This window comes from Gopherus flavomarginatus, chromosome 2 (genome assembly GCF_025201925.1).
Source record: "Gopherus flavomarginatus isolate rGopFla2 chromosome 2, rGopFla2.mat.asm, whole genome shotgun sequence".
NCBI lineage: Eukaryota > Metazoa > Chordata > Testudines > Testudinidae > Gopherus > Gopherus flavomarginatus.
Window position 1 is genome coordinate 238,458,019 of NC_066618.1, and position 20,470 is coordinate 238,478,488.

Genomic DNA, 20,470 nt, shown 5'->3' on the forward strand with positions numbered 1-20,470 from the left:
GTGATACACTGTGGCTATGTGACATACATGATGTGACTGAAACACTGTCATTAGCAGATAACTCTGAAACTATAGAAGATTATGGTGATCTTGAAGGTGGGTGGTCTTCAGAATCCTGTATGTTGAGGATGGATTCTTCTAAACAAAATAAGTCAGTGCAGTTATTTAATTATTACCATACTGCTCATTTAGTATTACTCATTGCATTCACTGACACTCAGTACTACTTTAAAGGTGAAATTGTAAAAGGAAGATCTGCCTATTTCAGCTATTTATTTTTTATCACAACTGCATCTAAAATGATAGCTCCATAGAGTATCAACTCTATTTTTTGCTCAGACATGGAGATTCAAGAACAGTGCAAAAGGAAGAGAGGCAGTTGTCATAAACAGAGTGTTAAGGGTTAATGTCTCTTATACCTGTAAAGGGTTACAAGCAGGAAACTGGACGCCTGACCAGAAGACCAATCAGAAGACAAGATACTTTTAAATTCGGGTGGAGGGAAGTTTGGGTGTGAGTTCTTTGTTCTTCTCTCGGAGGGTCTGAGAGAGACCAGACGTTACTACAGGCTCTCTAAGTTTCTTTTCATATAGTAAGTAAAAACAAGCGGTTTAGGCTTTTTGATTGTTTTTACTCTATTTGCAATTGTGGATCTGGCTGGTTAACTTTTATATGTGTAGTTGCTGGGAATATTCTGATTTGTATTGGTACTGGGGGGAAAGTCTCTTTCTGGTGTCTGTAAGCTATAGGACCCTGTAAGATTTACATCTTGAAGTTACAGAGATAATTCTTTACTTTTTCCTTCCTTTTATTAAAAGATTTCTTAATAAAAGGAAGGAAAAAGTAAAGAATTATCTCTGTAACTTCAAGATGTAAATCTTACAGGGTCCTATAGCTTACAGACACCAGAAAGAGACTTTCCCCCCAGTACCAATACAAATCAGAATATTCCCAGCAACTACACATATAAAAGTTAACCAGCCAGATCCACAATTGCAAATAGAGTAAAAACAATCAAAAAGCCTAAACCGCTTGTTTTTACTTACTATATGAAAAGAAACTTAGAGAGCCTGTAGTAACGTCTGGTCTCTCTCAGACCCTCCGAGAGAAGAACAAAGAACTCACACCCAAACTTCCCTCCACCCGAATTTAAAAGTATCTTGTCTTCTGATTGGTCTTCTGGTCAGGCGTCCAGTTTCCTGCTTGTAACCCTTTACAGGTATAAGAGACATTAACCCTTAACACTCTGTTTGTGACAGCAGTCCTTGAGAAAGAAGTATGAAATATAAAAGTTTACAAACCTGAAAATCCTGCATGTTCAGACATGTTCCTTTCATCATCGTCAATGCAGCTTCCTCCTGAGAAGGAACACTTCTCATGATGTTGCTTCATTCGGGCAACTAAATCTTGCATTTCTTTGTGGCACTGTTTGCATTTTGCACACATGCCTGGCTTACCCACAGCAGATAGAGGAACTTTATTAAAATATTCCCAAACTGGGTCTTTTTTAGGCCTGCTGCCATTATAAGCTTTCCCTTCTAGTGAGAGAATGGCATGGTAAATCTCAAATCAATGAAGGCTACACTCAGAAAGACCTCAAGACTTCTGTAATATGCGGCTCAAACAGTTTCACTTTTGTTTCTACTGCCTGTCCTTCCCTTCTCACATTTATTTCCAGACTTCTTCTCCTTGTCCAGATCTATTCTGCCCCCAACAATTTTTTTTAAACTTTGCACTTTTAGAGAGAGGTGAGGGATTGACTCTGTGTACACAAATTTGCAGAGGGACAATAGGGCTGAGGTCTGTTATTTCTCACCTCTATATATTATTTATTTAAAAACTTTTGCTATTATCTCTGGAGACACAAATCCACAGTTTGAGAACTGCAAAACTAAGCATCTCTGATGGTATCTTCTAGACTGAGCACTGAGTCCCATTGTATAGATAGAAAGATTAACCTAATTAATCTATACAGAAGTCCCTGGCACCCCATAAGATCGGGTCCCTAATCCATGAACTATTGGAACTCATTTACAAAACTTTTCTTAAACATTACATGAATATATTGTCTCTTGCTATAGAATTAGACTCTATAAACCCTATTCCACGATGAGATATATTTGAGCTATAGTGTATCTTAATTAAAACTATATCATAAAAAAATCCGATTTAAAATCAAAGAAATCTGATTTTTTTTAAATCATTGATTTTTATCCACCCTGCTTTCTAAATGATTCTTCCAGATGGCCTTAATCCTGTAGACCACAGCCAGTTAAGAAGTACATTTAATAGTCTAATAGTCACCAATTAGGTTTTTTTAAAAATAGTATTATAAAAATGACAGTTACCTGCAATGGGGTTTCTCAATATTTGTGCATTATGCACTTGGGCAATGCACATGATAACAGGTTTTAAAGTCCTCACATAAAACTGGCAATGCTTATGTTTTGAGTGTACAGTACACTGTAAATGGGGTTTCAATTAATTTGCTGAATCAGCATCATGTGACAGAAAAAGTGAAACCTGTAATAATGATCTTCATGTTAGCAAGTTAAAGCAGAAATGCTGAACTTAGTATCTAGTTGTCATTTTTTACAAGGATTTTAGAAAGTCTCCCTCAACATCTCACATGAGGGAATACATTGCTCAAGGTTACATACACAATACTTCAGGAAAATTTTAGGCAACTATTCTCTGCAAGTTGCATGTTTTGTTCTATTTACTTTCATTTTAATGAACAATCCCATTGCATACTACCACCATTCCTTAAAACATGGAGGCAAAGAGACAGAGAATCCACTTAGCCTCCATATTCAAAATGGAGTTTTCAGACTGATAAAGATACAAAGAACATAAGAACGGCCATACTGGGTCAGACCAAAGGTCCATCAAGCCCAGTATCCTGTCCTCTGACAGTGGCCAATGGCAGGTGCTTCAAAGGGAATGAACAGACAGGTTATCATCCATGCCCTGTCACCCAATCCCAGCTTCTGGCAAACAGAGGCTAGGGACACCATTTCTGCCCATCCTGGCTAATAACCATTGATGGACCTATCTTCCGTGAATCTAGCTAGCTCCCTTTTGAATGCCGTTATAGTATTGGCATTCACAACACCCTCAGGCAAGGAGTTCCAGAGGTTGACAGTGTGTTGCATGAAAAAATAGTTTCTTGTGTTTTTTTTAAACCTGCTGCCTATTAATTTCATTTGGTGGCCCCTTGTTCTTGTATTATGAGGAGTAAATAACACTTCCTTATTTACTTTCTCTGTACCACTCATGATTTTATAGACCTCTATCATATCCTCCCTAAGTTGCCTCTTTTCCAAGCTGAAAACTCCCAGTCTTATTAATCTCTACTCATACAGAAGCCGTTCTGTACCACTAATCATTTTTGTTGCCCTTTTCTGAATCTTTTCCAATTCCAATATATCTTTTTTGAGATAGGGCGACCACATCTGCATGCACTATTCAAGGTATGGGCATATCATGGGTTTGTATAGAGGCAATATGATATTTTCTGTCTTATCTGTCCCTTTCTTGATGATTCCCAACATTCTGTTCGCTTTTTTGATTGCCGCTGTGCACTGAGTGGATGATTTCAGAGAACTATCCACAATGACTCCAAGATCTCTTTCTTGAGTAGTAATTGCTAATTTAGACCCCATCATTGTATAGGTATAGTTAGGATTATGTTTTTCAATGTCCATTCCTTTGCATTTATCAACATTAAATTTCATCTGTCATTTTGTTGCCCAGTCACCCAGTTTTGTGAGATCCTTTTGTAGCTCTTCACAGTCTGCCTGGGACTTAACTATCTTTTGTAGTTTTGTATCATCTGCAAATTTTGCCATCTCACTGTTTACCCCTTTTTCCAGATTGTTTATGAATATGTTATATAGGACCAGGCCCAGTTCAGATCCCTGGGGGGCGCCACTATTTACCTCTCTCCATTCTGAAAACTGACCATTTATTCCTACTCTTTGTTTCCTATCTTTTAACCAGTTACCAATCCCATGAGAGAACCTTCCCTCTTATCCCATGACTGCTTATTTTGCTTAAGAGCCTTTGGTGAGGGAACTTGTCAAATGCTTTCTGAAAATCTAAGAACACTATATCCACTGGATCTCCTTTGCCGTCATGCTTGTTGACCCCCTCAAAGAATTCTAGTAGATTGGTGAGGCAAGACTTCATAATCTCAAACATAATAAATACATTGTACAGACAGATCCCTCAGATTATCATATATGTTGTCATGGTATAATTCCCCACTCTGAACCTTAGCATCCAAAAGATGGGGTACCAGCATGAATTCCTCTAAGCTCAATTACCAGCTTAGTACTTGTAGCGCTGCCACCAGCCAGGAATTCCAGTGCCTGGTACATTCTGGTCCCCCCAAAACCTTGCCCGGGGTGACCCAAGACCCAGACCCTCTGGATCTTAGCACAAGGAAAGTAAACCCTTTCCCTCATGTTGCCTCTCCCAGGCTTCCCCTCCCTCGGTTACCCTGGAAGATCACTGTGATTCAAACTCCTTGAATCTTAAACCAGAGAGGAAAATTCACCTTCCCCCCTCCTTCTCTCTCCCCCTCCCAGACTCTCCCTGAGAGAGAAATTAATCCTATCACAGAGAGAAATTTACCTTTTTCTCCCCCTTCCCTCCTTTCTCCCCACCAATTCCCTGGTGAATCCAGACCCTGTCCCCTGGCATCTCACACCAGAATAAAAAACAAACAATCAGGTTCTTAAACAAGAAAAGCTTTTAATTAAAGAAAGAAAAAAACAGTAAAAATTATCTTTGTAAATTTAAGATGGAATATGTTACAGGGTCTTTCAGCTATAGACACTGGGAATACCCTCCCAGCCTAAGTATACAAGTACAAATTAAAATCCTTCCAGCCAAATACACATTTGAACTCCTTCCAGCCAAATACACATTTGCAAATAAAGAAAACAAACATCAGCCTAACTCGCCTTATATACCTAGTACTTACTATTCTGGACATATGAGAGACTGTATCAGAGAGATTGGAGAGAAACCTGGTTGCACGTCTGGTCACTCTCAGAACCCAGAGAGAACAACCACCAAAAACTAACAGCACACACAAAAACTTCCCTCCCTCAAGATTTGAAAGTATCCTGTCCCCTGATTGGTCCTCTGGTCAGGTGACAGCCAGGCTCACTGATCTTGTTAATTCTTTACAGGCAAAAGAGATATGAAGTACTTTTGTTCTATTAACTCTTACTCATCTGTTTATGACATATATATTATAGGGAGAGCTGGTAGTGATAGCTATGATCAAGATTGCCTAATACTTTCCACTGTAAGCCCTTGTTTTCATTTACTTATAAATTTGCCAAACTAACCTTTCAGACTGAAATTTTCAGCCCCCCACAAGTTTCTCTAACTTATAGCAGCCTTACATAGCTAGCTACCTGTGAGATTCTCTCCAGTCTAGAATTACTGCAAAGATGTGTGCTTCACCTCACTCTCTGCATGCCCTTATGCCTATGAAGCATAAGTTGCAAATATGGCCCCACACTGCACCTGTGCTGAGGAATTCTCTCCAGATTGTTCTGCCTTCTTTATAGCCCCTGTTCACTGCTAGAGGTAGAATCTGCCCCCAGGTATGGCAGACCCATGCCTTACCCACTTAGCATAGTGCCTTTCAGAAAGAATGTCAAATCTCTATGCATGTCTTTACCATCTACAACTGCTGAGGGTTGCCACCCTTCAGGGTTGTCCTGAAGTTACTAGGAATTAAAGATTAATCTGTAATTAAATATAATGACATGTAATGTAGCTTTCAGGAATGCATCCAACCAGAGTTGGCACCTTACACAGCTTCTCAGAGCCAGGAATAAAACACAAGTTTCTTAAGTTCCTGATTCAATACATAGGCTACACAGTGAATGAGGCAGAGGGCTACGAGAAGAGAAAGGACAGTCTCTTGTTTTTAAAACAGTGGGGTAGTGTTGGGTTCTATTCTTGGCTATGCCACAGACTTCTTATGGGATGTTGGACAAGACTGTGATAACACATATATGCAAGTGGACTTGTAATGGGGTGGCACCCTCCTCTTGTGAGCCCCCTCTGGTCAGATGTGCCTATAGTCTTAAAACAGTTCTGACCCTGGTATTGAGTGTACCCTCAGGGCTTTCTCCCTGGAGGCAATGGTTTCACCCTCTTGGTCTGTTCTGGTCCCAGCTCAGCCTTTATAAGTTCAGTCCCCTTCCTGGGGTTTATAGCTGTCTGATTGTAGGCCACTTTCCCAGTAGCCTTTAGGGGGAGAAGGGGGAGAACCCAGGATAGCAGCCCTCCACCAACACATGTCCCTTTAACAACACTGCTTTCAGTTCCCTTGGCTACTTCCTCTTGGCCCCAGTCTTCATCAGTGCTTCACCCTTGGCTCAGGGCTCTTCTGTATTCTGGTCTTTCTCATTCCCCCAGTCCCTGCAAGCACTGAGTTGTCCACAGTGTTGCAGTTCCCTTTGGCTATTCAGGAGCACTACTTGTATACCTCTGGTTCCAGCAAATAACTGACTCTCAGCAGCTCCTTTCATACTAGTCTGCAACCCTCATGTTGCCTAGCCCCTTGAAGCCTCTCCCTGATGGGCGCTTTCCTGCACAGTCTCTCTGTGCCACTTTATTCCTGGGGAATTCTTTGCCAAAAAATTAAAAATTCTGCACCAGAAAATTAAAAATTGTGCATATTTTATTTGTCCAAATAACACAATATAATCACACTAGTTTCAATTATTTTGGTAATTTATTTCAAAATACCTGTCAGCAAGTATGTCTGTAACAATACAGAGAACAAAAAACATTCAGAAAATGATTTTGACAAATAGCTTCCTTAGTAGGCATATTAATACAAAACTCTGAGTAATAATTCATTTAAACTACATTACATAACTGTATTTCCCACATCCCTCAAAAGCAGTACAAATGCTTGGGGGAGTCAGGGTAACGGAGGAGCTGAGGGAGAGGGAAGTAATTGCTGGGAAGGAGCCTGGGTATAAACTTGAAGGGTTGTTGGGTGTGGGTGGGAAAGTATGAAACAGATTTTTGGGGGGCGGGAAGAAGTTGTTAGGAAGCGTCCCCCATGCAGACCCTGGCTGACCCCTAGTCTCTCCCATTCAGTCAGGCACCTCAGTCCTTGCACTCCCATGTGTCCCTCCAGCCCCAGTCAGACACCCCCCTCCTCATGTGTCCCTGCACCCACTCCCCTGTCCCCATATGTGCCTGCATGCCCTATCCCCACGTGTCTGTGCCCTCACTCAGCTGCCCTCTGTCCCCCTGTAGCTCTGCATCCCCTCCGCCCATATCACTGCATTCCCTGAGACATGTCTCCCCTCCCCTCATCTCCATGTGTCTCTACCCCCACTCAGCCATCCCCCTTCCTCCTGTAGGTCTGCACTGCCTCCCCCTCTGCCCACGTGTCACTGCACCCCTTCATCCAGCCAGCCAGACCCCCTCCCCTCATCTCTATGTGTCCCTGCACCCGCCGTCCCCATGTGTCTCTGTGGCCCCACTCAGCCATACCCCTTTATCCTCTGTAGTTCTGCACCCTCTCCCCCTCTGTTCATGGGGCTCTGCACCTCCCCTGCCTGTGGTCCTCCACTCCCATCCAGTCCTTGCCCCACTCTGTCCTCCCTTTATGAGTCCCTGTCTGACCCCACAGAAGCCCCATGCTGTCTATCTCCCCATATCCCCTGTTTTCTGACCTGGCCTGAAGAAGGCATTACAGGCTCTTTCTCTTCCCTGTTGTAGCTGGGGCTGACCAGGAGCAGCTGTTCTCTTTTAGTGCCACAGAGCCCTCTGGTGGGCAAAAGTTGGAATTGCAACATCTTTTCAGTAGAAGCTGTTTTCTACGCACAAAAAAATATGCACAGCCCTTGAAATATGTGCATGCACAGTTGCACAGAATTCCCCCAGGAGTGGCCATTTGGAGGACTTTGCTCCACTGTTCCTTTCCTGAGATGGGTGTGTCAGGACTTTGAGGCCTTCAACATTCCATCAGAGGGCTGCATTAATGTTGCATGTGCAGTCTTAATTGTGGCATTTCATAGCTTTCAAGTGTTTGACTTTGCAACGTGATGTTTCAGCATATAGGTGTAAGAGGAATAGGCACTGCCCCCCCCCCTCCGCCCCAGCTCCCATTGGCCGGGAGTGCGAAGCTGGTGCTTGTGGTGGGGGCAGCCCGTAGAGTCCAGTGGCCCCCCTGCCTAAAAGCCGGACCTTCTGCTGGCCGCTTCCAGGGTGCATCACGGTGTCGGAGCAGGTAGGCGCTAGCCTGCCTTAGCTGGGCAGTACCACCAACGAGACTTTTAAAATCCGGTCAGCTCTGCTGACCAGAGCCACTGGGTTGCTGAGCAAGGCTTTACATGCTTACAGACCGTACAAGTTCCTTACATGCTGCAACCCAGTACTGGGTTGTGACCCGAACTTTGAAAAACACTGTTCTAACTAATTTTGTGTCATCTGAAAATTTTATCATTTTAATTCTCAACCCCTCTTCCAGACCATTAATATATTAAAAACCACAGTCCTGGTACAGAATCTGTGGCACTTCACTTTTTTAGCCTTTTGCCATGATGAAAATTGATAAAAATATAATAAACTTTTACTGTATGAATATACATGTGTGTAAAATTACCATTTTGCATGTGTTTTATCACAAAGCATGTTGGAAATGAACTTTCTATAAAAACAGTAACATACTCTGGAAGGGCAATTTACTAAAGAGGAGTGAATATAGGACTAGGAGCCAAGAGCTCCTCCAATTCTCAACTCTCACTGATTTGTTATGTTGCCCTGGAGTCACTTCATTCTTTTTGTGTCTGTTCACATCCAGGCTGTATCTAAATCTTGCTGAGTCTTTCTGCGTAACAACTCCAATACACACTGTTTCCTAGCCATCACAGCTAAAACTCTAGTCCAGGCTCTCATTGCCTCATGTTGCAATTACTGCAGCATCTTTTTCTTTAGCCTTGACAAATTCAAACATGTCCCACTCATTTCCCTTCAGAATGCTGCTGCAAACATCATTTCCCTAGCCCTTTGCTTTTACCACTGGGGCCCATGGCTACACTGGCACTTTACAGTGCTGCAACTTTCTCGCTCAGGGGAGTGAAAAAACACCCCCCTGAGCGCTGCAAGATACAGTGCTGTAAAGCATCAGTGTAAACAGTGCCCCAGTGCTGGGAGCGCGGCTCCCAGTGCTGCAAACTAAACCCCATGAGGATGTGGAGTACATGCAGCACTGGGAGAGAGCTCTGCGCCGACACACACTTCAAAGTGCTGCTGCAGCAGCGCTCCCGTGGCAGCGCTTTGAAGTTTCGAGTATAGCCATACCCTAACTCCTCTCTTGCTTCCTTCCGCTGGCTTCCCCTTCTCTACTGCATCAAACATGAGCTATTTCCCTCACTTTCAATACTCTTGATGACCTAGCCCCACCCTACCTCTCATCTCATTCACTATCCAAAGGTCAACTTCTGCCTCTGATTGGCTCACAATCAGGGCCGGCGCTACCATTTAGGCAGCCTAGGCAATCGCCTAGGGCGCCAGAATAATTGGTGGGTGCCGTTTTGCCGGAGGGGGTGGCAGGCGGCTCCAGTGGAGCTGCCGCAGTGGTGCCTGCGGAGGGTCCGCTGGTCCGCGGCTCCGGTGGAGCTGCCGCAGTCGTGCCTGCGGACGGTCGGCTGCTCATGCGGCTCCGGTGGACCGCCCGCAGGCACGAGTGTGGCAGCTCCACCGAAGCCGTGGGACCAGCGCGCGGGGTGGCGAAATTGCCATGTACCTAGGGCACTCAAACCCCTAGCGCCGGTCCTGCCCACAATGCCAGCCTCTGTTGCCCACTTGTTAAAGTTTCAAACAAGAACCTTCATGCTTTCTCCCACGCTCCTCTTCATGCTTGGGAGGCGCTCCCCAAAAACAAAGCTCCCTCATTATCCTCCTTCAAATCCCTCCTCAAAACTCTTCTTTTCCCTAGGGCCTGTAAAAAATTTGACAGCAGTTAAGCCACTGGTATGCTGAAACCATTGCCTTTCATGCTGGCCTTTATTGTCTCATTGTTTCCTTGCACTCCCCCATTGGCCTTTCTGCATCCATTTGTAATTGCTTGTGCTTTACTTAGACTTTGTCTACACTACAGATTACTTCGGTATAACTTATATCACTGTGGGGTGTGGATGAGCCATACTCCTGCACAAGTCACATAAGTTATAGTGACTGGTATAGACAGCGCTATGTTGGTGAAAGAGCTTCTCCCACCGACATAGCTACTAGCTCTCTCGGTAGCAGGAATCATGAAGCAGATGTGAGAGCTCTTTCCCATCGGCTTAGAGTGGCTCCACCACAAGCACTATAGCCATGAAGCTGCAGCCATGAAGCTGTGCCACTATAAGTGCTGTGGTGTAAATGTAGCCTTAGACTGCAAGCTTTCTGGTGGGGACCATCTTTTCTGTTTGTTCAGTGCCTAGCACAGTGTGGTCTCCCTTCATGTCTAGGGTTCCTAGGCACTCTGGTAATATAAATAAATAATAATAATACTTTCCTATCTGATGGGAGTGTTGTGAGGGTTAATGCTTGTAAAGGGCTCTATCGTTAGTAAGTATTGCAATGCATCTTGGGGAGAAATTTTATTATTTTTTCTTATCAGTGTGAGAAGAATTATAGGTCTCAGAGAGATCTTGAATCAGAGAGAGAGGCCATTTTTCAGGAGTTGTGTTGATAGAAGAATGTTCCATCTGTCAGAGAAATTCTCACCTTTGTTATATTATCAATGAAGTTCAGTAGTTATTAATTTCTTAATACGCCATCTTTAAATTATACACAGTTGAAAAAGTTTTGTAACAAAATATTTTAAAGGAAAAGAAGGATCTTGTAGTTAAAGCACAGAACCGGGAGTCAAAAGACCTGTGTTCTGTTCATGGTTTGCTGCATGCTTCCTATATGACGTTGGGCAACTCACTTAGGACCCTGTTACAGATTTATCTACTGATTTTGGATGTCCACTCTGATTTTGGATGACACCGAGGGCCTAAATTGCTGAGGGGCTGATCATTCTTAGCTCCCACTGAAATGCTTAGCACCTCTGAAAGTGAGACCATAAGTGTCCTAAGTGGGCCACACAGAAATCGAAGCACCAAAATTAGTGGGCACTTTTACAAAACTTGATCCTTCAGTGCTTAATTTTATTAATCTGTGAAATGGAATTGTGAGGCCTAAATCATTAAGACAGCCTCAAATGGAAGTTACTATAAAAGGTGCAAAGTATGATTATTGTAAAAGTTTATTGTTTCCTGTGCAATTGGCAATGAAGCTGATGCAGATTTAAAAAATTTAATTCGCAGCCCAGCTGAATTTATGTAGAAGTTTCTAATTAAGAGTATTTAATAAAATGTTAGTTTTTAGCATCAACAGCAAGTTATGTAAACCATGTACAAAGTTTTACATAATGGAAACTATTGAATGATATCTCACTATGTATTTAATTTCATATACTGTTGCCTATTTACAGCAAATGTTTGAACTGAACAAGGTGTCATGAATTAGCCTAACATACAGGCTCAGTTTTCTTGAATACATCACATTCCTTAAAGACAAAGTAAATAATTCCTGCTATGTAAGCAAACAAGTTATACCTTTGAATTAATCCCCAAACACATTTTGTACATTTCAAACCATTTAACGTGTGACACCATAATACAGACCAGTACAAGCAATGTTTAATTTATATTGTAAACATATATTACTGCTACACTTAATCTATATTCAGTTTGCATGTGTTGATGTTGGGGTGAGGAGTGGATTACAGGACACCTTTCATGTGACAATGAACATACATTCACATTTTCAGAGAAAATTCAGAAATTTAAGATCTTAGATTATTAGGGTGAAATCCTGACCCTATGGAAGTCAGTGGGAGTTCTGCCATTGACTTCAGTGGAGTCAGGATTTCATCCACAGCATAGAAAGTGTATCTCTCTTTGAACTTGTTTGTATTTCTTTAGACATCCTTGTGTTTCCTTTTTAGTTGAAACTTGCATTGCACTGTATATAATTTATATTGCATTTGCTCCTACATAACATATTCTGTGAATCCTTCATTCTGGGTATGGTACAGTACCTAGTCTGTATTAATTCATTAAGAGTATCACCGCATTGCCCGCTGCTTTAATTTAGCTCCGAGTGCAATTGTCTTTCAGTTTTGCACACACATTTTGGATATCACCAATCTCCACCACTGCTAGGGACAAATTAAATTTCACATTTACTTGATGTAGTTTTACATACATTTAAGAAACCATTCTCTCTCATCCATTAACAATATATCAGAAATTATAGTTTGTCTGAAAATGTGTTTTAACTTAAAAATATCTGGTGTAATAAATATCACAATTTTCAAAAAGGACAAGGTAGATTAGCTTTGTGAATTTGTTGATGTTTCTCCTTGGTTTGCATTTTCTGCTTGCACTGAGTGATTCAAAAACTGTCCTGTAGCTCCAGTATATAACCTGGATCGCATTGGCCATTTCTGAAAGACAGGATACAAACAAGGTGTCCAAAAAGTGAGTCTCTCTAAAACATGTGATATGATTTCTGAAATATAAAGGAATGCAGAACTTCAAATAGTAATGAAGTCTATGGTTATCTCCAAAAATGTTTGGTTGTCGTGTCAGTGCTCAAATAATAATGAACAAAATTATTGAAAACTGTATAATGAAATCTCACTGTATCATGCAGAGTTGCTGAAAATCCCCATGAACCAACAGAAAAAACATGGTAAATTGTATTCATGTGCAGAACGTAAACAAATGTTGTAGCTGTATGTTAGGTAAAAACAGAACATTCCTGTATATGGCAACAGGAATTCTATTTTGAGCTTGTGGTGACAAATCACTTAGGCAGTCACCCTAGTGTTTAGGCGGATTGCTGCATCTATGAAGAACCCAGCTGACTTCAGTTTTTCCACATGCTATCAATTGCTGTATCGGAGCCTGAAAATTGACTACATAACAATAGCACTTAACTCAATATATCTGCTCCCTATCAAAATCATATCTGATCACTCACAATTTTTTATTCCTGTTGGCTCTTGCAGATCCAACACAGTTCCAAGAGAGAAAGCTGGAATATATTTCTTCTTGTTCATTATCAGAACAGTTTACTTATTTCCAATTACAAGGCAAATAATTTACACTGTACAAATCTACTGACAGCACTGTGGTTGTATAGTTGGCACTGAGGGCATAACTTCAAGTATTGGAATTACATAGACACAAATGAGGACAATATTTAAGATGCATGAGAAGGAAAGAACTCAGATTCTGGGTTGATTCTGTAGGGCTGGGCATTAAAAAAGCCAGTCTTTTCTAGACATTTGATATAGAAATAGCTGAGACACAATAAATACGGCACCACACAACGCTATTAGTACAATGACACTTCTCAGAGTAGATCTGCATCTTCAGTGCCATTCTCATGAGGTTGACTTCAGTAGGGCCCAGGATAACACCCATGGTTTAGAATGGCATCAGAACCCATCAAGAAAACTCAGATTTAATGTCACTAAAATAAGAGTGACAAACAAACAAACATGGATATACAGGCATAATTTCATTGCGGAGTACTGGTGTAAGAGTAGCACTCTCATGTCTTAAATCTAACACTGAATTTCTATTGTCACATATACGGTACCACTATGTCCTGGTTTTGTAATATTAGACTTACTGATTGAGATTTCAAAGTAGTGCCGGGCATTTAACCATTAATCTTCCAATTTAAAAATTATTGTGTATTTTCATCTTCAAAATTTAGTTTCCATTCTCACATATATGAAACCTATTTTTCTATTTCATATTTTTTAATAAAAGTTAGTGGTTGAGATTTCAAAGCAATTCAGGGGGATTTAGATATACATTGTTGGGGGTATTTATTTATAGCCACTCTATGGCTTAATGTTTTTAACATTGCTACTTTTGTGGCAACCCCATTCCCCTTCTCCCCGCTGTTATTGTAGAGGTGCATTACTTTTTTAATTTATATTGCTGCAGCGTTTGTAGTTTTTGCTCTAAAAATAAAAAACATATGTAAAAAGATGTTGAATTTTATAAAAACATTGAGGTAATAAAGCCAGATGAAACTGGCTACTTGTGTTTGGCTTGAGAGGGGAAAAAATAATAATTCAGCAAAGACTGCTGGGAAATATTGGCAGCTGCTTAAAAAGTGTGTTGGTTAGTTTTTGCAACTTTGAATGAAAGATTTAAATGGATCTTTGGTGGAATTTTTAAAAAGCTAATTAATTTTAAGCATACCAAATGGTGTTTTACAATCCAGGAGTGTTTGTTTCGGTTTCTAAAATCTTGCATAATTACAAAAATGTATTTTAAATATTTTGCTTAATACCTCTGGTGTTGCTCAAATTATTTTTAGATAACTATACCCAGATTACAATTTTTTTTTACTTGTACATTTGGAGGCAGTTAAGTTTAAATGGAACTTCCCCCTTTTTTCTTAGTGATTTTGACTAAATTGTTTATAATTATATTATTAGAAGTATTGGAGGGGTTTTTTGGGCGGGGGGCTACAGCAATTATTTACAATTGATTATTTACAGACCACGGGGTGGGGGAATGGTCTTTTTTCGAATGGCTGTACAGGTTTTTGGAGACAAAAGCATAGTGGTGGTAGTTGTTACCATCTGACCTTTAGTTGCATACTTTGTTTGACTAAGAGGGTTTAACCGGGTGAGAATGCACTGAGCTGTACAGTGGTAATCATGTTTTATTATTAAAATTAAATAATTTTAAAATTTACTGTTATGTTTAATACTTCTATTGTACTAACTTGCTTGATATTTTTAGCACATTGTAAAGTTTTTAATTTTTGCAATAATGCTTTAATGTTTTACTTAAAATTGTAAAGTGACATTTTTAGCCAATGTTTTTGGTGGCTTTGAGCTTATTCTTGTGCTTTTTTGCACATATTTTTAGCTGTAATTACTTTTCTTTTTTTTATGATTACCCTGGGTTTTATTTTTTAAATGTTAGTGGCATTTAATGGACCTTTGCCATGCTCTACCAAGCACTCTTTTCCATAAGTACATTGAATTTTTTTATGTTACTGAATTTTTTAGGAGAGAATTTTGTACTATATTTTAGTAACATGGATTTTTTCTTGCATTTCTTGTCTAATACTATTTTCGGGAGTTCATTTTCCACCCAGTTCCAGTCTCCCTCTATCACTTTCCTGTGGAGTCCATAGGAACATCCTTTAAATCTAACCCACTCCTCCAGTGCCCTGGAAACCTCCTTAAATTGAAATCCTTTCAGTGCCATTGCTAAACTGCTGAGTTGCAATCCTTGAGAATAAAGCTACATGTATAATAAATTAAGTTATCTGCTCCACATGAATGGAATTTGAGTCACAGAACCAGTATGTTAGGATTTTTGTTAAGACCATTTTTTACTTGACTTTTAAGAATGTACTTTGACTTTCGATTTTGTTACTTAGGTATTTTTTATTTGGCATACAGCAAAACTATGCTAAGTTGATTAGAGTGTACCACACATCCAAAGTTATACAAAAAAACGTTATATATTACACATATATACACACACACACACCCCATTGCATTTACTATACATTGCATTACATGTTTTGGGATTGGCTTTATTTATTTCATAGGAACCAATTTTTTTTTTTTTTTTTTTACAGCAAGCTTTGTTCATATATGACTTACTCTTTACCTTATTTTGTGTTTTAGGCTTATTTTGTTTATTGTAAATTTTTAGGGCGTTTCCCCTTATTGTAGTTAGTTCAAACATTTTGTTTTTTAGCGTATTGACCCATTTACCTGTTTTAGTTACCACAGACATTTTGTTTTTAACCTGATAAATTATTTCCCTTCCTAATCCTAACTTCCAAGAAATGAGGATTTACCCATAAGAATGGCCCTACTGGGTCAGGCCAAAGGTCCATCTAGCCCAGTATCCTGTCTTCCCACAGTGGTCAGTGCCAGGTGCCCAGAGGGAATGAACAGAACAGGTGATCCATCCCCTGTCACTCATTTCCAGCTTCTGGTAAGCAGTAGAGGCTAGGGACACCATTCCTGCTCATCCTGGCTAATAGCCATTGATGGGCTTATCCTCCATAAATTTATCTAGTCCTTTTTTAAACCCTGTTATAGTCTTGGCCTTCACAACATCCTCTGGCAAAGAGTTCCACAGGTTGACTGTGCGTTCTGTGAAGAAATACTTCCTTTTATTTGGTTTAAACCTGCTGCCTATTAATTTCGTGTGGTGACCCCTAGTTCTTGTGTTAGAAGTAGTAAACAACACTTCCTTATCTACTTTCTCTACACCACTCATGATTTTATAGACCTCAATCATATCTCCCCTTAGCCGTCTCTTTTCCAAGCTGAAAAGTCCCAGACTTATTAATCTCTCCTCATACGGAAGCCATTCCATACCTCTACTAATTTTTGTTGCCCTTTTCTGAACCTTTTCCAATATATATTTTTTCAGATGGGGCGACCACATCTGCATACAGTATTCAAGATGTGGGCATACCATGGATTTATAGAGGCAACATGGTATTTTCTGACCTATTATCTATCCCTTTCTTAATTATTCCCAGCATTCTGTTCACTTTGACTGCCTCTGCACACTGAGTGGATGTTTTCAGAGAACTATTCACAATGACTCCAAGATCTCTTACCTGAGCGATAACAGCTAATTTAGACCCCATCATTTTATATGTATAGTTGGGATTATGCTTTCCAATGTGCATTACTTTGCATTTATCAACATTAAATTTAATCTGCCGTGTTGTTGCCCAGTCACCCAATTTTGTGAGATCCTTTTTTAGCTCTTTGCAATTTGCCTGGATCTTAACTATCTTTTGTAATTTTGTATCATCTGCAAATTTTGCCACCTCACTGTTTACTCCTTTTGCCAGATCGTTTATGAATATGTTGAATAAGACTGGTCCCAGAACAGACCCTGGGGGACACCACTGTTTACCTCTCTCCATTCTGAAAACTGACCGTTTATACCTATCCTTTGTTTCTTATCTTTTAACCAGTTACCAGTCCATGAGAGCACATTCCCTCTTATCCCCGGCAGCTTACTTTGCTTAAGAGCCTTTGGTGAGGGACCTTGTCAAATGCTTTCTGAAAATCTAAGTACACTATATCCACTGGATCCCCTTGGTCCACATGCTTGTTGACCCCATCAAAGAATTCTAGTTTAGTTACTTATGTTAAGCCAGGCCTACAACTGTCTATTAATTTTTAAATTATAAAATAAAAACAAGTATATTTGGCTCACTTTGAAAGGCAATAAAATATCTGTCAACATTTTTATTACAACAAATCTGATATTATGAGATTTTAAATGGATCACTATTAAGGTATCTGAAAATTATCTGTGTTAGTATCTTTAAATGTAATCATGTTTCTTGTTCAGCATATATAAATTGTACTTGCATTTTTATTTTAACTTTCATACATTTGTGTATGGCAAATATTTGTTATGCCTGTGTATTGTGAACATTTGAGATTATAAAATCTACAGTTACATCTAGAGCTTTATTAAAAGTGAATACTGTGATTTGACCACAGTATTGGGGGGAGGGATAGCTCAGGGGTTTGAGCATTGGCCTACTAAACCCAGGGTTGTGAGTTCAATCCCTGAGGGGGCCATTAAGGGAACTGGGTTAAAAATCTGGGGATTGGTCCTGCTTGGAGCAGGGGGTTGGACTAGATGACCTCCTGAGGTCCCTTCCAACCCTAATAGTCTATGATTCTATGACCACAACATACCTTTTTGTATTACCAACACCAATTTAAAAAACAAAATTACTATTAAGAGGATTAGAAAATGAGCCAACTATTCAGTTTATTATAGTAGCATGAGAATTGTGCATCTGCATAGTTTGACTGCCCATATTAATTAAATGCTTCCCCGGCTTCTGTCTTTTTTTAATGGTTTCCAAATATTACAACGGCCAATCCTGCTCACTGCACTCAGTCAGCTAGTTCCATTGAAGTCAGTGGGGTGAGTCATGTCAGTAAGGGGCAGAATCTGTCCCGAAATACATAACAAATATTGACTATTCCATGAAATATAGCCAACTTCAAGTTAAAACTTGATTTAATAGATTAAATATTAGATGTTTTGTTTTCTTAAGAAGTCTCTACTTTTTCCTAGCTGATTTAAGTGAATCTCTTGTGCTTATAATGCCATGTGAACCAGTAACCTACATCTCTGAAAATGTACATTTACCTTTAAATTATGAACAATTACAGTTTCAGTAATTAACAATGAACTCTCCTTGATTGTCTTGGAAACTAATATTCAAGGAACTTGTGGGAAATCAGAGAACATTTCAAGATTAGTCCTAATTGAATCATCCTGAATTAACCGGAATGTTACATGTAAAATCCCCCAAAGTATTCTTTAAAAAAAAAAAAAAAGCCATGACATTAGAATTGAAGGAAAATAATTGAAGATACATAAATTCATCTGTCCAATGCATTTTTTATCCCAACTACTCCTTCATGATAATGCTTTTCCCCTCTCTGCATCCTCACAAGTTTTTCTGAAGGAGAGCTAACGCTACGATTAAAAACTAGAGTGAATGCATAACAAAGAGACCTTAAAGTGCCCTTATATATTTAATGCATATGCAGCCAAGAAGAATTAGTGCCCCACCTAACATCTTGACCTAAACCTGCGACTGGATCAGTGAGAGAAAGAGAACAACCCAAGCACTGTACTGTTTGGAATCATCTTATACCCAGGTATAGTCACTAGAATTGGTACTAAAGGATTTTGTGACCCATACTCTGGGCTTCACCTTAACAGTGAGCCTTTGCACTAGGCCCCAGTGTTCTACTGCTGCCCACTTCATTCAGTTGTGCCAGCTTTAACTATGCTAGAGAGCTTGGGCTTTTGTATTTTAAACTGTGATCCAAAGCCCATTGAAGTTAGTGAAAGGACTCTGATTAACGCCAATGTGTTTTGGATCAGGATCATTTAAATCAGTGGGAGTTTGGTGTCTAAATACCTTGGTGCCTAAAGATTGTGGTGATTGGAACTACTGTAACTACTCATATTAGACACTATTTTTGATTTAGCAAGGTAAATACGAAGATTCTGGCTATCCCTCAGCTGCCTTACCTTGACTGGGTGCAGGTAGCCATCCCCTCTCAGCGTGCCCAATCCCTCCCCAGGCAACTCTTCCTCATCCTGTAGGCTACGGGTAAGGTGTGCAATATAGGTGGTGGCCAGGAGCAGCACATCCAACTTGGAGAGCTTGGTGTCAGGTGGGACAGAAGGCAGGGTCCTCTGCAGCTCCAGAAAGGCATGGCGCAGGGTCTGCACTCGGCTACGCTCCCGGGCAGCATTTGCAGCTGCTGGTCTCCCAGCAGTTGTCCCAACTCGTTGTCCAGCTGAGGAGGAGGAGCAAGAATCACTGCCAGATGCTGGGAGCAGCAGTGAGTCAGGCTCCAAACAAGAGCTGGAGATCTCCTTGCTGTTCTCAGATACATTTCTACAGTCCATTTGTGACTTCTCGGGTGGACAGAGACCTGTAATCAACAAGAGCAGCTCTGAAACCATCCAACCCCTGCAGCAGTAGCAGTGCTGCAAACTCATGGTGAAGCTCAAAAACTTCAGCGAGAGAACAAATAGACCTTGCGGTGCAAAACCTTTCTGTCTCAAACCCACATGCATGTACTCAAGTGTAACGTAATCCATCTAATATGCTGGGGCAGGAACTGTGGATGACAACTTCATTCCTCTGGCACAATGGAACTGTCTACAGCAAGAATGCTTTCTTAGGAATCAGTCCAAGACTGTGGAAACAACTTCCACAGGATCTAGGAATTACCAAAAACCTCAACATCTTCCATTCAACTGGAAGGTTCACTTCTTCAGCCTTGTCTTTGCTAATATAAACCCATCATATATTATATAAATTCTCACACAATTTCCTCCCTGAGAAAGGGAAGACATGAAGGAAAGACCACATTTGACTGATGCCAGTAATATCACTTGCACTATTGGAAGGTGTTCACTTGGTGGTTGTACAAGGAATAGAATAGAAACCCCAAAAGTTGTCAGCTAGAGCAAACAGCAGGATTCCTACCTGCAGAACTGTGGATCACTGCTCTACTATGCAGTGTTATTTTATCCGTGTTGGTCCCAGGATATTAGAGAGACAAGGAGGGTGAAGTAGTATCTTTTACTGGACCAACTTCTGTTGGTGAAAGAGACAAGTTGGTCCAATAAAAGATATTACCTCACCCGTCTCACCTCTAATATCCTGACTTTGCTACAACAACACTGCATACTAGCTTTTGTTTACAATTTCTGTTTTGTTATTTGATATTTAAAAAAAAAAACATGTCTCATGAAAGATCCCATTTCTAACCTATTTTCTAATCTCCTACGGCCATACT

At 40.3% G+C, this 20,470-nt stretch overlaps 1 protein-coding gene and 1 long non-coding RNA gene across 2 annotated transcripts in view; one reads left to right on the forward strand and one right to left on the reverse strand.

The window, feature by feature from the left end:
- The window catches only part of LOC127045464 (uncharacterized), a 33,923-nt gene that overhangs the window by 5,630 nt on the left and 7,823 nt on the right, over window positions 1-20,470 (forward strand). The window lies entirely within an intron of this gene.
- On the reverse strand, window positions 10,714-19,792 carry TCF24 (transcription factor 24). Its single transcript, XM_050941347.1, has 2 exons — window positions 19,188-19,792; window positions 10,714-12,538 (listed from the first exon to the last, which is right to left on the reverse strand). The coding sequence occupies exons 1-2, from the start codon at window positions 19,764-19,766 to the stop codon at window positions 12,425-12,427; spliced, it is 693 nt and encodes a 230-aa protein (XP_050797304.1). The 5' UTR covers window positions 19,767-19,792; the 3' UTR covers window positions 10,714-12,424.

What these genes read in the sequence shown, in the direction of transcription:
- TCF24 (XM_050941347.1), bottom strand. Translation starts at nt 19,766, where the DNA reads ATGGATTACGTTACACTTGAGTACATGCATGTGGGTTTGAGACAGAAA. An exon ending in GCTACCTGCACCCAGTCAAG is followed by an intron (nt 12,539 to 19,187) that starts GTAAGGCAGCTG and finishes CCTGTCTTTCAG; the next exon opens with AAATGGCCAATGCGATCCAG.